Source organism: Talpa europaea (assembly GCF_964194135.1).
Source record: "Talpa europaea genome assembly, chromosome: 14".
Classification (NCBI taxonomy): Eukaryota; Metazoa; Chordata; class Mammalia; order Eulipotyphla; family Talpidae; genus Talpa; species Talpa europaea.
In genome coordinates, this window is record NC_140082.1 from 29,080,425 (window position 1) to 29,096,776 (window position 16,352).

At 45.6% G+C, this 16,352-nt stretch overlaps 1 protein-coding gene across 6 annotated transcripts in view; it reads left to right on the top strand.

Annotated features, from left to right (window-relative positions):
• The window catches only part of FRMD4A (FERM domain containing 4A), a gene marked incomplete at both ends in the record, with an annotated part of 535,058 nt that overhangs the window by 489,372 nt on the left and 29,334 nt on the right, over nt 1-16,352 (top strand). For all 6 annotated transcript variants that reach the window (XM_084253889.1, XM_084253888.1, XM_084253890.1 and 3 more), the window contains one exon: nt 3,413-3,554. In XM_084253889.1, coding sequence (XP_084110015.1) covers nt 3,413-3,554 — 142 coding nt within the window. The remainder of the gene's footprint in view (nt 1-3,412; nt 3,555-16,352) is intronic.

Here is a 16,352-nt window from a genome sequence, read left to right on the forward strand (position 1 = left end):
TCTCTCTCTCTCTCTCTCTCTCTCTCTCTCTCTCTCTCTCTCTCGCTCTCTCAAACTCTCACTCCACACACATGTACACAACACACTCCATCACCAAAGAAGATGGAGGCCACATGGTTGGTGACTCATTGAGAATGACAGACTGTGTAGACACCAGTTACAAGTGGTAACTTCTCCATGCTGACCCCAAAGATCAGAAGTGTCAGCTGGACCCTGGCAACCTCCCAAGCCTGGAACCAAGGAATGCCTCTTGGACTTTGGAGGAAAACATTTGAGAGCTCAAATTGTTTAGAATAAACATTAGATACTTTCCCTCTGAACACTACAAGTGGGGACTTCTTGAGTTGGCCTCCAATCCAAACATCTTTCCTTCTTAATTCTCCTTCTTCCACCGCATCTCCCATCCCAGATCTAGTCTGCTAGTCTTCAGTCCACATAGAGCAAAGCAGCATGAGAGCAGGGTCTGGGAGCTAACACCTTGCCCATGAGTAATAATAAACTGTGTGGTCAGAAGTATGCAGTCCATTTTGGGTTGGTCCAAAAGATTGTCTTTGAAAAACAAAAGCATCTCCTGTCAGAACCCATTTCCTCGTAGCGCTCTCTCTCCTTGTACATTCCGTCATCGCGATGTTTCCATTCTAGACAGATGCCAGTTAGTCTCTAACGCTTCTAAGGATCTAGCCTCCCTTGGGCAGGATCTCTCTCTGTTGGCCCCTTTTCCATATTTTGTTTTCTGCCTCTGAGAATGATGTGTGGCAGGGCTGAGGGGGCAGGTCTTGTGATTAATGAAATTCTCAAGATGACAGGTTGAGTCATCAATCCATTAAACCTCATCTAACAAATTACTGCCAGACCCTAGTTTATATCCCATTCCAATACCAATGGCCTTTACCTTTGTTTTCTAACTTAGTCCTATCCCGAGTCATTGATATGTATTCTATGATTTCCATTATAGAAACAGGGATCTAGGCATCAAAGAGGTTGAACATCAAGCTCAAACAGCGATTTATTCAGATTAGCCAAGATTCCAATCTAGATCTTTCTGACTTTGGGTCCTGGGCCCTTCCCACCATGCTGAATGGCCTGTGTATTTGTGAGTTATTCTTACCTCACCAGAAGCGTGGGCCTTGGTAACAATGTGGTGCTGAAAGAAAGAGAGCAGAGGGCTGTGCTTCCCGGCTTGCATAGAGGAGAAAGCTCAACCAGATGGGTACTGTTGATGTGCTGTGGCCACACGCACTGAAAAGCACTTCCTGTTCTCCACTGCGAGCCAGAACTTACAAGGGCCTGGCAGCTGGGATTTTATGAGCAGGGAAGGCTGAACCTGAGGAAGCTGACTTCGTTCAGAATGTAGGGATGAAAGTTGAGGGTCAGTGGAGGAAGCATCAGTGGGACAGAGAGAGGAGGAAGGCCCTTCATACCTGGTGAACAAAACAAGCAAAGTCCCAGCATTTCCTCTGCCCCTTGCACTTGGATCTTGTTGACATCAGGGAAGTGCTTAGTGACCGGAAGTCATCATCTTTCACCAGTGTTGGCAACAGTATGGAGGCTGGAGGAAGGGTGAGGTCATGGAGCTTCAGACAGCCTTTGTGGGCACCTGGGCACAAAGAGACAATGTAAATAAGGGTGAGCAGGCCAATGGTGACCTTCTGTGACCTTCATTAGCTCCCCTCTGCCAGCTTTCTCCTGTGTGTGGCAAGGAGCTGGTCTTAATGAACCAGATGTGAAGGTACAAAAGTGACTGAAAACTTCAGTTGTGACCCTCACGGTTGTGACCCTCACCTGGCTCTATCCATGTGTGCAAGACAGCAGTGGCCCTGGGAAGTTTAGCCAACATATAGCATAGAGTAGCATTTATGTTTGTTTTTCATAAAATTCATGGTATAGGTGAAGTCAGTTGCCTTAAATATGATCACAAATATTGATTTCCTAAGAGAGGAAATGCAGACCCATTTCACTTACCAGTGGAGAGAAGCTTTCCTACACACAATTCCTTTCGGGATATAATTGTGAATGCACAGTCCTTTTCTAATTATTCTAACCTGCTGTAACTGTCAGCCAAATCAGACCAATTAATACATGGAATAAATGGACTGGAGTTTTCCCTGAGCTGAAGACTTTGGCACAGACATTTAGATATCAAATCAGCAGCAGAGTGCCAAGTCGGGCACTGCCTGGGGGATTTGAGTTCCCAAAAGAACAGCTGTCCGAGGCTTCTCCACAGGTCACACTGTGCTTGTAGGCGAGAGCAGCTCAGTCCTCTGAGCCATCCACAGCGCTCCACTTAAGAGGTTTGCATCAGAGTCTCCCTGGTGGCGCAAGGGGTTAAGATACAGCACTGTGAAGCCGTCCGCAGCCTCTGCAGCACGAGTTCCATCCCCGGCCAGGGAGGTGACCCACATGGTGCAGCAGACCTCTCCTGTCTTACCCGCTGCTCCCCTTAGCAGTGTATTTCGGTCTATCTGTCTGTTCTGCTCCCCAGTCTGTCTCTGGTGAATCCTCTTACCTCCCACACCCTCTGGCCTGTACCCCAGTTCTTGTATGCATAAATAAATTTTTAAAAAGAAAGATTTATATCACTTCCAAGTTCATTGGAACTTCATGAATTTGTCCAAATATCTCTTAAATCATTCACAAAGATGATGATTTTTTTCTCCTTTAAGCACAAAGTAATTATAATCAGCACTATGTGTTGAGAAGCAGACAGAGGAGCAGGGAGGGAAGAGAACCTTTCACGTGCCTTCCCTCCTCTGACCCTACAAAAGTCTGGAGCTGTAGGTGCAGTTTCCCGGAGTAATACTTGGGAATGAGACTCAGTGAGGTTAGGTCACTTTCACAAAACCAAGACCCCAGCCGCGTCTGTCCAACTCCAGAGCCTGTGCTCTTAAGCGCAGTGCAACCCGTGGAATAACAGACTGGGACACTTCTTTTTTTTTTTTTTTTAAAGATTTATTTACTTATGCATACAAGAACTGGGGTACAGGCCAGAGATGTGAGGGTGAGAGGACTCTCCAGAGACAGAGTGGGGAACAGAACAGGCGGATTGACTGAAATACACTGCTGAGGGAGCAGCAGGTGAGACAGGAGAGGTCTGCCATGTCATGTGGGTAGCTCCCTGGCCACGGATCAAACTCATGCTACAGTGGCTTGAATAGCTTCATAGGTTGCCTCTTAACCTCTTGCGCCACCAGGGAGGCCCAGACTGGGACAATGCTTCAGCTCTATCTGTTCTTGCAGAGCTCTTGGTGATGGGGCAGGGGCAGAGTCATAAAAAAAAAAAAAAAAAAAAAACCACTGCAAGATGGGCGATAAAGCAACTTGCTAAACTTCAGGATGACAAGCCAGGGGGTGGTTGTATTCTTGCTCAGAGGTGAATGTCCCCTTCACTACCTCGTCTCCTCTCCCACGCTAGTCTAAAATCCATGCTGCGCGAAGTCTGAGCGAGATCGCCATTGACCTGACAGAGACAGGAACCCTGAAGACCTCCAAGCTGGCCAACATGGGGAGCAAGGGGAAGATCATCAGCGGCAGCAGCGGGAGTCTCCTGTCCTCAGGTGAGCACAGCTCTGGTGTGTGAGCCGCCCCCACAGCCACCAGTCTGCTCTCTGCACCCTGAGCTCGGGGCTTGTTTGCTTAAGGTTCTACTTACCAGTGAGCTCACCCAGCATTCGTCTTTGTCTTCCGTCGCTAAGTGCCCTCGCGGTCCGTGCATATTGTCACCAGTGGCAGGATCTCTTTCATTTTTATGACTGAACGATACGGCTGGGTTGTGTGTGTTTATATGCATTTTCTTTATCCATTCATCCATCGCTGGCACTTCGGTCGATACTGCATCTCGGCAATATGTTGGAAATAATGCCACGTTTGCATTGTTTTTTAATTATTTGCGCATAGGGTACAGAGATCTGTCTGAGTCGGTGTCTTTGTTTCCTTTGGATGCATACTCGGAAGCGGGATGACCGGATCATATGGTGGTTTTATGAGTGTGTGGCAGCAGCTCTCCTGAGGCACAGCTTCCGCCCCAGAGTGGCTCTGAGGAAGGAGGAAGGCAGGGCAGCAGCTGAGGGGCAGCTAGCAGGCTCGCCAGGAGCTGGCTCTGGCTTCGAGACCTCGGTTGTGAGCCAAAGGGGAATCTGAGGAAACTGCCAAGAGTATCAAAGGCCGGGAACAAAGCAGCAGTGGAGGCAGGCGGTGTGGGGAGGGCTGCTGGTCACAGGAGTCTCTCTGGGTTCCCTTCAGCACCTGCACAGTGCTGATGGCTGGCCACCAGGAATGTCCTCTCCCAGGACAGAGCTGGGTTCACTTGTGTGTCATTAAAGGAGAATGACACTGGGGAAGGCTGAAGGTCAGGCTCTGGTGCCGAGCGACGCTGCGTTCCATTTCCTAGTAAACTTCTTGGGACTTAAAAAGTTCCAGACGTTCTCGCTCCTTTGGGAAGCAATGTCTTGCTGCCACGGTGTGTAGTGAGGAAGCGCCCTGAGGCTGAGCCACACTGGGGCTGCTTGCACGGGCTGCTTGCACTGCCTGCTCCCACTTGTGTGCCTGAGGCAATTCGCCTGAGATCCTGGGAGTTTTCAGACTGGCCTGACTTCAGGGGGAGCGATGCTGTTGGTTGGAATGGCAGAATGGGGGGCAGGATTGGCAGAGAGGGGTGTCAATGATTGTTTGAAAATATCAGGAAAATACGAGCAGGGTGGTCACTCCCAGACCACTAGGCCAAAACCTGATTCTTCTTGGTGCCGGTGTTACTTTGCCTCTGAGACATGAAATACAGCAAGAGGTCTTGCCCCACCTGTGCCTGCAGACTTATGTCTATGGCCTAGTTTAGTAACTGCAAACAACAAAATGAAATCAAAGAGAAAAAGAGGCTGCAGGGGAAGAGATGCCAAAAGCTGTCCAGTGAGCTTCTGGCCCCAGGGCATCCAGTTGTGGCAGGACACGGTCTGGACCCAGCGCGCAGGGGAGTGATGTGTGCCCATCCTGGCCCTGGACTGTGGGGCTGAAGGAGCTTCCACCCCAGGCCCCTCATTGGACAAACCTTTCTGAGGCCCAGCAAGGGCTCCAGCCATGTGTTTTGGTAAAATCTGCAAACCTAATACATTTTTGGGTTCTTTTTCTTAAAGAGTCGCCAAAATTATATAGGCTTCAGGCCCCACAAAACCTGGATCTGCCTTCGCCAGCTCCCTGTAGGGTTCACCATATCCCCTTCCCATCCCAGGTTCTTCAAAAGTTTTTCATCAGTGCAATGAGCCAAATGATCGTTAATTCTAAGGCGTAGAGTTTTATGGTCAACACTGTAGAGAATGTTGTCTTATATCAAAGAGAATTGCATTCAAAGCCTAAGACCCCACACCCCTCCAGTCCCAGCCACTCGGTCCCCTGCTGACTGGCAGGGGCACAGCCAGAGCCAATCTTGAGTTGGTCTCTAGACACTCTAACCCCTGTTAAACTCAGTCTCAAATCTGGCCTGGATTCATCCACCCACTGATCTCCTTCTTCAGCCACAGATGTGCCCAACTCATCCTTCAGCCCCTATGGGGGTGAGGAGGATCTATCCCTGCTGAGCTTCCAGGTTTCCCCTTGAAGACCTGGGTACTATGAGCCTGGCAGGGTTATACCCAGAGGGAGAATGGATTCTTCCAGCTCTTGGGTTCTCACATTTCCTCCTGCACCAGAAGCACTTGGAGGGCAGTTCAGACCCAGGCCACTGCACTCCACCTCCAGGGCGTCTGAGTCTGTACATCTGGGGTGAGCCTGAGAACTTGCATTTCTAGCAGATCCCCAAATGATGCTGACACCCCCGGCCCAGGCACCACAGTTTGAGAATCACTCTTGCCAAAGAGCTAAACACCAGAGGTGGCTGTGTTGCTCAGGATCTCAGCATCCAGGTTTCCTCACTTTTAAACCTGTGTCCTGGTCCTTCTACTAGGGCCCCTCGTCTCTGGCAACCTCCAGGGATACAAGCCTGTAAACCCAGAGCAGCTACAGATGAGGCTGTGCACAGAACCCCACACCTCCTGAGTTAGAACCCGTCTCACTACGCGTCAGCAAGGAGACCCCCATCCAAAAGACTAGTGCGTTTGTCATGGCATTAAAGTCGGTTCATCTCTGTTATTGCCATTAGTTGACATTAGTAATCGACCCAGTGAACTAGAGAAAAAGCCAAAGAAAATCCTCCTTGACCCACTCCATAGCTAATACAAGCATCTTTCTCCTAATATAACAGCTTTCAAGTGTTTAATAACAGTGACAGGAGGCCCAGGCTACGCTGGTTGGGAATGGATAGAGGCGCTCCTTCTGTGGGTGCTGACCCGCTCAGCCCTCACCCTGCCTGCTGCCCCAGTAAGCAAGAGGAAGGGTATGAGCCCCACCCCTTAACAGAGGGGGAGCAGCGGTGGACTCTGTCCAGCCCTGAGAATAAAAGCCTGAAGACTGGCCTTGAAAGACGAGGCTCCCCCAGGGGAGGCCTCCACACCCTGGACTTAGGAAAGACAATGGGCAGTGGAGGGAGTGGCCTGCAACAGGAATCATCCCAGCAGTCAACAAAGGAAATTACTAGAACCCACTGATTGGCAATCACTCCCACCAGGACTGTATATTGCTCCCTCCCTTTCTTGTCTTGAGGAAAGCCCTGTTGGTCCCACCTGACAGGGAGGGTTTCCCTCACCCCATGTGGAAATCTAGCCCTTGCTTAAAAATCTCTGCAGCTGCCTTTTTGTCCTTTAGAGTCCTCAGCCTCTGCTTGTTGAGAATTTCCTAGTCACATGTTCTCACAGATGGGCCTTCAGGGCGTCTTTTTATTTTACCTGCCAGGCCCTGTGTTTTTCCTTTCATTCAGAAAATGATACATGTAATCCTCTAGCCTATTGGCCAGTTACTGTCTCTCCTTTGCCTACTGCTTCTTACAAGAAAAGATGCATTTTGAGAAACTAACCTTGATTTAAAAATCCTTTTTTCTACACTAATCCAGTGCTCCACACCCAGTAGGTGCTCAAAACACAATTAGAACAGTTGTTTTAACTGTTGTTCCCTCCCTTTCTTGTCTTGTGTGGATTTTGTAACTGAAAGTTTGTACCTTTTGATCCCTTCTGCCATTTTCCCTACCCGTTCCTACTCCCACCTCAGACAACCTCCAACCTATTCTTTGTGTAGGAGCTGGCAGGAGGGGGTTGGGGGGGAACGGAGAGTGTGGAGGGGTGTTTTTAGATTCCACATATAAATGTGATTGCAGTAATTTGTCTTTCTCTGTCTTACCTCATTTAGCATGATACCCTTGAGATCCATCCATGTTACAAATGGCAAGATCTAAATTTTCTTATGTTCTCTTGTGTTTTATTTTTTTAAGTTACATTTATTGAGGTAATGTTGATTTATATGTTTGAGGGGTATAGGTGGACACCTCTACAGATATGTTATTTCACCACACCCACTACCAAAGCCCCAGTAATCCTCCACTGGACCCTCCCTCCCCTTTGCTCAACCCCACCACACTCCCCTTCTGGGAGGCTCAGACATAGTCCAGTATGCTCTTTCCTCTCCTGTTTTCACCTCTCCCTCTCCCCTCCTCAATGCCTAAGTGATATGGTCAGCTTTCCAAGTCAGTCTTTGTCTGACCTTTTGTTTGGTTACTCTATATTCTGCATATAAGTGAAACCAGATGATATTTATCTTTCTCCTTCTGACTGACTTAGTATAATCCCATCCACCTCCATTCGTGTTGCTGCAAATGGCATGAGTTTACCATTTTTCATCACTGAGTAATATTCCATTGTGTATATGTTCCCTATCTTCTTGATCCAGTCATCTGTTTGGGGGTATTTGGGTTCTTTCCGTATCTTGGATATTGTAAATAGTGCTGCTGTAAATATAGGAGTGCATAAAGTGCATAAATAAAGGGAAATATAGTTTCCTTTCAAATCAGTGTTTTTGTGTTCTTTGGGTAGATAGCTAGTTGTGGGATTGTTGGTTCATTTTTAGTATTTTGAGGAACCTCTGCATAGCTTTCCCTAGGGGCTGGACCAGCTTACATTCACACGAACAGTGTAAGAGGGTTCCTTTTTCTCTACATCCTCAGTAGCATTTGTTGTGTTTTTTTTAATATGGACCCTCCTCACAGATGTGATGGTATCTCATTGTGGTTTTGATCTGCATTTCCCTCATGGTAAGTTATGGTGAGCATTTGTTCATGTCTGTTGGCCATCTGCATGTGCCTGTGTGGCTTTTCTATGCATTTTTTGATAGGGGTTGTTTTGTGTTTGTTGAGTTGTATAAGCTCTTTGTAGATCATTGATATCAGTCCCTTGTCAGATATATGATGTGCACATATTTTCTCCAATTCAGAAGATTTCATTCTTTTTATGGCTAAATAATATTCCATTGTGCGTGAGAGAGACAGTGTATCCATTCACCCATCAACAGACACTTGGATTATTTGCAAGATTCAAGATATGGAAACAATACTTGGCTCTTGCCAATGATGCTACATTGAAGAGGGTGCTACAGAAATCTTTTTCAAGTTAGTGTTTTCATTTACTTTGGATACATATCTAGGAGTGGAATTGCTGGATCATATAGTAGCATTGTTTTTAATTATTTGAGGAACCTCTATACTGCTTTCCATAGTGGCTATTCCAGTTCACATTCCCATCAACAGTGTACGAGGGTTTTTGCATTTTTCTCCACCTACACTTGTTACCATTTTTTGATCACAGCCATTCTTACACATTATTACATTGTGATTATGATTTGCATTTCCCCGAGGATTAATGATGTTGACTATCTTTTCTAGCATGTCTTCTTTGGGAAGACAGTTGTTCAGATTCTCTACCCATTTCTTAAACAGATTGGGTTTTGGTTATTTTGATTTGTTTTGCTATTGACTTGTATGCATTTCCTATATAGTCAAGATATCAGTTCTTTATCAGATAGGATTTACCAATATTTTCTCACATTCAGTTTGTTGCCTTTTCATTTCATTGATGGATTTTTCTGTGCAAAAGCTCTTAGATTGATGTTGTCCCACTTGTTTGTTTTTGCTTTCATTGCCTTAGCTTGTGGAGTCAAAAAAAAAAAAATTGCCAAGACTAATGGCAATGATAAATGATTACTGGAATTAAATTTGAAAAAAAAAATTTGAGGAAACTAGCAAGCATTCTGAATATTCTGTGTTTTAAGAACTTTCTATATTCCCAGAGTACGATATCTCAGGCTTTGCCAACAATCCTCATATACCTGCCACCAACATTGTCCCTGAAACTACTGTCACTCTGAGCATAATGGTATGAGACCTAGAGAGGTTAATCTTGTCAGAACAGGCTCCTTTTGCAACGAGAGTCCATCCTCGTTATCTTTCATTCATCCTTCTACCCTGTCTGTATCCAAATTGTGATGTCACTGAGACATGTAACAACACTGCTAATTTTTCAGGAATAAACACCTTTTCTAGTTCCCCAACTTTGGTAGAGAGTACACATGCTATAATTTCAAGTTATAACCTCTCCCCTCAGAGAGTTTGAGTAATATTTATTAATGTGAAACAGATAAAAGAGTTCTAAGCTATTAGTAATCTTTGAAAGTGATTTCTGCATTTAACAAGAGCTCATAATTTCCTCTAAAATTACTGACATCCAGTATTTGGTATCTGAAATTTGAGATGCTAAAAAATGAAGACAGGGGTAGCACTTATTCTTTCAAAAACAAAGTTTCCATGTAGTTGAAGGGATTTTTAAGGCTTGGAGCTAGAGACTGTTAAATCACGAATGACACATAGGGCTCTCCATGTGAGGCCCGTAAGCTATATTCCCACAGAGACGCTCAGGGTGGCGGTCCATCCGTGCCCAAGCTGCGAGGCCTACGTTGGAATGAAAGACATGCAGCCCTCTTCTCCTGATACTGCACGGAATGGGATTCAGGCCCTAGGAAGGTTATGGGACCAGCGTCTCAAATCCATTTGTGGAGGAGCCCTGGTCACGAGGCTCTGAAAGGCTGTGAGGACCCTTATCCCAGAACACATCTGCTGAGAGATAAGCTGGCCTCCCCCAGCCCCCTGCAAAAGGGGATGTTGAGGCAGCTCAGGGCATAGCTCCCAGAAGCCAGCCTGGTAGATCCCCTCCTGTGCACTCCACAGCCTGACCCCCTCACACAAGCTCTGCACCTGTTAAACTTGCTGACTGACCCCTGCAAGGGGAATGCAGGGAACATTGTATTCACTCTGCCCTGTGAGAACCTGAAATTGTCTCCCAGTTTCTGAATGCCCCTCTCTATTGCTTTGGCTCTGTGTGCTTCAGGGAACAAATTTTCAGAGAGTTCAGGTAGATTTTGAGAGGGCAACTATGAATTCAAACCAATTGGCTATATTTTCAGAATTCAAAGAAAGCACCCAAAGTCCTTTCTGTGGGACTTCAAAGGGTTTGTTCCTCTCTTCCCTACAATCTCAAGAAGAAAAAAAATGGAATAGCAAAACAACTAAAGAAAAAAAATTACAAAGATGACAACAGCGTTTGTCATTATAGCTAAACACGCTTGGCCTTTTCATAGCTTGTCTGAAAGTGGGAGAGAGTGTAGGATTTGTTCTAAGCATTGTTTCGGAAATTTGCTGTCACAATGATTCTGCTTTCAGCAGCAGTGTAGGGGCCCAGGGAGATGTGTTTTTGCCCTCAGCCTATTTAAAGAAAATGGCACAGACTCACTTAGGAAATACCCTGTGTGCTACAAGCACATGTGGCTTGTTGCATTAACCACCCAAACAAAAAAATGTTCCTGAGCATCCTTTCCTAAAGAAATAGAACAATGAGACTGATGTTGGCTTCTTGAATGGAAATATAGGGACATAAGCCACCCATTCTCTACAAAACAAAATGACATATTGTGTCTATAAATAGGAATTGGACTGTATGATTAACGAGCTGGCAGTTGACTCATCTTCACCGTGATCAGCAGGATTGCAAAGAATGTGGTGATGGATCTTTGGTTGAAAAAATATAAAACCTATGGTCTGCTATTAGGCCCTAATTCTGCCACTTTCCGCTCTGGGAGAAAACATGTTATGCCAAGCATGGGGACTCGCTCTGCCCGGGATCAGCCTGTGCCATTACTCAACTCCACACACTCTCATTCTCTGAATACTAGCACTTCCTTCCATTGTTAGGAAGTTTATTAAGAACCAACCTAACAATGAGGATGCCAGCGAGCTGACATCTCTCCATGCAGAGAAGTTTCCTGACAGACATCTGCCAGCGTTACGGTCATCGCTCAAACACACTTTGCTTTGTGCTGGTGTAAATCACACCCTAGTTTCTGACTGGTTTTCTTCCATCTTCATGCATTTTGCTTTCATCCTGTCTCTACCCTGTGTCTCTCTCCAGCGTTTTAAAGTTGTCCGGTATCCACTGCCTGAGTTCAGTCCTCTTAGGTCTAATGATGAGCTGAATTCAGGTGTCTTAATTTGGGTCATGACCTCCCATTGGGCACAGCCCATTGCAGATGGGCACAGCCTCACAGCACTGCCTGAGGACCCGATTTTGCCAGGATGCTGAAGGGCACAACCAGGGAGGGCTGTGAAATCTCTCTGTGGGGTGGATGTTTTTGGACAGGCCTGAGTTGAAATTGCGAAGACAGTAGAATAATTGTCACTTTCCACTCTCAACAAACAAACTCACTTGTACTAATAGAGTTGTGCCCCTGGGTGTTGGTAGTAAAGAATTACCTACTAAAGAGAGCCAGGGCAGACTGACAATGTATAACCTAAACAACTATCCAATGATGAAATGTAGATGCTGATAAAAGTTCATCACGGTCAGGTCTCCTAGGCATTCTGGGTTCAATTCATGCCAACCCTCTCCATATTGCAATAGAATAACAAAAACTTGGAGCCAGAATGATAACCCCCGTCATTTCTCAATATAAGAAATGGAAATTGGGGCCTCCCTTGGGGGCGCAGTGGTTGAGTGCTGGGCTGCAATGCTGCCTGCAGCCTCTGCAGCACTGGTTCAATCCCTGGCCGCCGCAAGGGTCCCACATGGCGCGCAGACCTCTCCTGCTGCGCCCGCTGCTCCCCTCAGCAGTGTACTTCATCAGTCTGCCTGTTCTGTTCCCGGCTCTGGCTCTGGTGAATTCTCTCACCCTCCTGCGCTTCTGACTGTACCCAGTGCTTGTATAAATAAATAAATCTTAAAAAAAAAAAAAAGGAAATTGTCTAAGTTACATCTAAACAATAATTTTAACTAGGTATTTTACCAGATGCTGCTAATTGTTTTTTTAATCAACAGTTTCAATATTCTCTCTGTCTCTCCCTCCCTCCTTCCCTCTCTAACTATACCTGGTCCTCTTCATCCTCTGGTGGGTGCACGTGCTGCCGAGCCACGGACGCTAGCCACAAAGTAAAGCTATTCCAGAGACGCCTAGCTGCCATCAAAAGGTGCTTGATTTTCAAAGAGCTTCCAATTCACAAGTCTTTTTACAAGTCTTTTTAAATGAACTACTTTATTTTTAAAATTGCTAGGTCTGATGGAAAGTTTTCCAAGCATGCATTTTTCATGCTAAAAATCACATTCATTCTGCGAGATGGTCTCCAGAGATCACACATTTATTCTGAAATCTGCAATGGGCATTATTTCAGTGTCTCTTAGGACATCTTTTATGTAAGGAATTCATAATTGAGGATTTGTAAGGGAAATAAACAGATCTTCATCATAAAGAGGAGTTCAAACCTTTCCCTCATATTTGTTTCTGGGGTGTCTGCCAAAACTCCGTATAGCTTTTACAGATCTTCTGGGAATATGCTGTCGTCTTTTTTTTTTCTTTTTCCTAAAAGGCTAAACAGCTTGTCATTTCCTTCCCTTACTTTAGGACAACAGATTTCTTTCTTCTTTGAGGTACTGTTTGTTTCAAATTTCGCCCTCCTTCCAGAAAGGAAAGCACCCCTTCTATGTCCTGCCTCAGTGGGCTGGTCATCAGTGTTCCATCTGGATAAAAACAGATGAGCCACAGTCCCTGACCACACTCCCTTCAGGAGGATGCACACTCATATCCGGTGCTGAGTGGCCCAAGTCTCTGGAAAGATTAGAGCAAATTCCCCACCACAGCTGAACAAGGATATCCTTCCATGTGTCTGCCGGCTGGGAAGGGAGTTGATATTTGTGATTGCTGGTGTATCCCCCACATCCTGTCCTGGGGAACCAGCTGCCTCTGCTGGGTGAAGTCTGCAGCTCCCTGGCTGGAGAAAGTGGGAAGCAGTTGCAGAACAGGCTTTCACCACAGGTTCCCGTAACCGCCGTGGTGTCGGGCTAGGAGCAAAGATTTCCAGGTACCTGCTGACGATGACCATGACCTGTGGTGTGTCTCTCTTGCTCTCACCGGAACTATCTTTTAGCTCAGATCTTTTCTGCATCCCACCGGCCAGAGAATTAGTGACCTGTTTCTGTAAGATGCTTTGGATTCAGATTGAAACATGATAATAACCCAAACCAAAATATTGTATTTTCAATCTAGTATCATTCAGATAATTAGCAATAGTTGGGATGAAAAGTTTATTAGAGAATTGATTTGTTCTGTTTTTCTAACAATGAAACACGGGGCACATTTAACCTCCTCAGAGAGAAGAACAGACCAGGGGTGGGATGCTCAGCTCTGAGGTTCAATATTTCAGCGGTCTGGTGTGAGTGCCCTCCTTACATGGCAGCTACTGCCTCTTCTCATGTGGCCTTGCTCATCTCCTACCGCCTGCTGGTGGGTACTTTCCACGTCTAGACTGGAGGTTCTCTGAGGGTGAGCGTGTCCACTTAGACTTGCCTGTCCCCGCCCACCATGCACACAGAGCTCTCAGGCTTAGTTGTTTCATGAGTACATCTGAAGACGCCCTCGGACCCTTCCCCTTGCTTAGGCCTGCACCCCAATCTGCAGTGCTGTGGAAGGAGTCCCGGCTAGGGGGTAGATAAGATTACACGCTGCACCACTTTTGCAACAACCCTGCAGTGACTGAACAGAAGGCTTCTACCTTCATGGCGTTTCCATTCTAGATAGAGAAAACAGACCAGAGAGAGCTGAGTGAGAACCCCAGCTCTGCCTCTCTGTCCCAGTTGCCACTTCTGTGAAAATAGGGATGTTGGTATGAGGGCTCAGTGAAGCGGAACATGTGAGAAACTCCGGTCAAGAGTGCTGTAACAGCTCCACTTCCTGCCCCTTCTCCCCAGTGGCCTGAATTTCAGAGCCACAGTGGTGCGTGGCCTTCCCCTACCTTTCCACGTCTCCCCGTCTGTCCACTAACTAGTTTTGTAATATTGCTCTCCGCGATTGGGGTGCCAACCCCTGACATGGATCAGTGGCAGAGTATAATACAAATAACAATATTTATGTAGCACTTAAATCTTTGAACTCTCGTCTAAGCTTCTTTCATGCATTATCTCATTTAAGTCTCTATACACTTGAATTTTCGTCCCGTATTAGAGGGAAGGAGACTGAGACTTGGGGAGGTGATGTTCCATTGCCAAATCCCCGCAGGTCATAAGTGGCAGAATTGGGGCTCAAGCTCAGCCCTGGAAACACTAAACTCCTCAGCTGGAGACTCTGCCTCTGGAAGCTCCAAGTCCAAGGTGTTTTCCAAAACATACTCAGATTATTCTTTCTAAACCTTTGCTGGAAATGTTGATCCAAACTGAAGTATTTCTGTATCACCTGTAGCTAGCTTTCCAAAACATTCAAATCATCTGTTTTTCCCTCAGTTCCTGCACCCACTTACTGTGCTCAGACAGTCTTTTCCAGGTAGCTCTCGCCTACTGTTTTCTTCAGCCTATGATTTCTGGAACCTTGCCTTCTGGTGCCAGTAGAAAGGTCCCGTCATCTTGCTACATCATTAATCCCAAAGACAACTCAGATTAAACTCTTATTTACTCTTCAGGGGTCTGAACCTGTGGGGCTGTTCACTGTATCCAGTTACCATTAAAGTAGAAATGTGCATGTCCAGACTTGGCCAATTCAAATTTAGTCAGGCCTCGCATTACAGCTAATTGACATAAAGAGTTAGGGTCCTGTGGCATTTTTCTAGTAAAAACAAATCAAGTTTCTAAACAAAGACCCCAAACTCTTCTATTATTACACAACATGTATTCATTAATTCACTTTCCAACCCACTTATTCCAGTTCAGGGTTGTGGGAGTGCAGAGCCTCTCCCAGCAGCCAGGGTGCCCTTCCATCCCAGGGTGCATCACACCCCTACATTCCCTCTGACTGGGACAATTGAGACACACCAGTGAACCCCATGGGCACATCTTTGGGATGTGGGAGAAAACCAGACACCCACACAGACTGGAAGAACATGCGGAAGCCACACCAGCAGTGACCCCAGCCAGGAATTTGTCCTCATTAGCGTTGTAACAAAATGACATGCTTCGAGGCTCTCCTGTACTCTGCTGAGATGTAACTTGGTGGCACCATATTCTTCATGCAATTTCCACCACACAGAGTAGCATCATCTGGTAAAACAGAGATCTATGCCAGCCAATGTTGGTGCCAGAGGGAGAGGCCTCTCAAGCTATCCAGCTTGTCTCATGTGGGCTCGGTGTTGGGCTAACTACATGCTAAATTACGCAGGTCTAGTGCGTCCTGTAACTCAAGAGCAAAACATAACTAATTTCATAGCTAGAGCCCAGATCATGCAAAAGTGCTGTGCTTCACCTCTTACAGTTGAATGTTGTGATTTTTACCTTTCTGAATCATAGTTAACTATTAGATTTGACTTAATAGATCATTTCCTTTGAGAGGTAGGGCAGGGGTGAAAGGGAAAACAATGAATTTTTCGCTTGAATTAAAATCCTTTCATCTTTTTGGACTCGTTTCCCCAGGCCTGTTTTTTAAATCTAAAATCTGAGTTCCTTCCAGGATTATTTTACATTCTTATTAATTCTTGAGATGGTGGAACACAGAGTACCTCGTTATAGTCAATACATTCTGAGGTGAAACTTAGTGGAATGTTTTTTCTGATGTTAGCATTTAATTGACTGTTTTCTTCACATTGATTTGTTGAACATTTGCTAGAGACTAGTTCTGTAAGCGCAACATGGTAAATCTAAATGGTAGGAGTCTCACTGTTTATGCTTGGCTTGTATACTTACATTTTTCAAAGGAAGGTCTATTATAAAATGTCAGTAGTCAATACATAATATTGTATACAAGTCTGTGAGTGTTGGCAGTGATCTATCTTGAAGGACAGATCGAGTTCACTTACTACATATAAAAAAAAGTACCTCATTAAAAGTTTTATGTATCTTTAGAGATGAGTGGTGACTATTTCTAAGAGAAGCAGATTAAGATTCAACATGATTGACTCCTGTGACATAAGATAGATATAAACTGGAGAT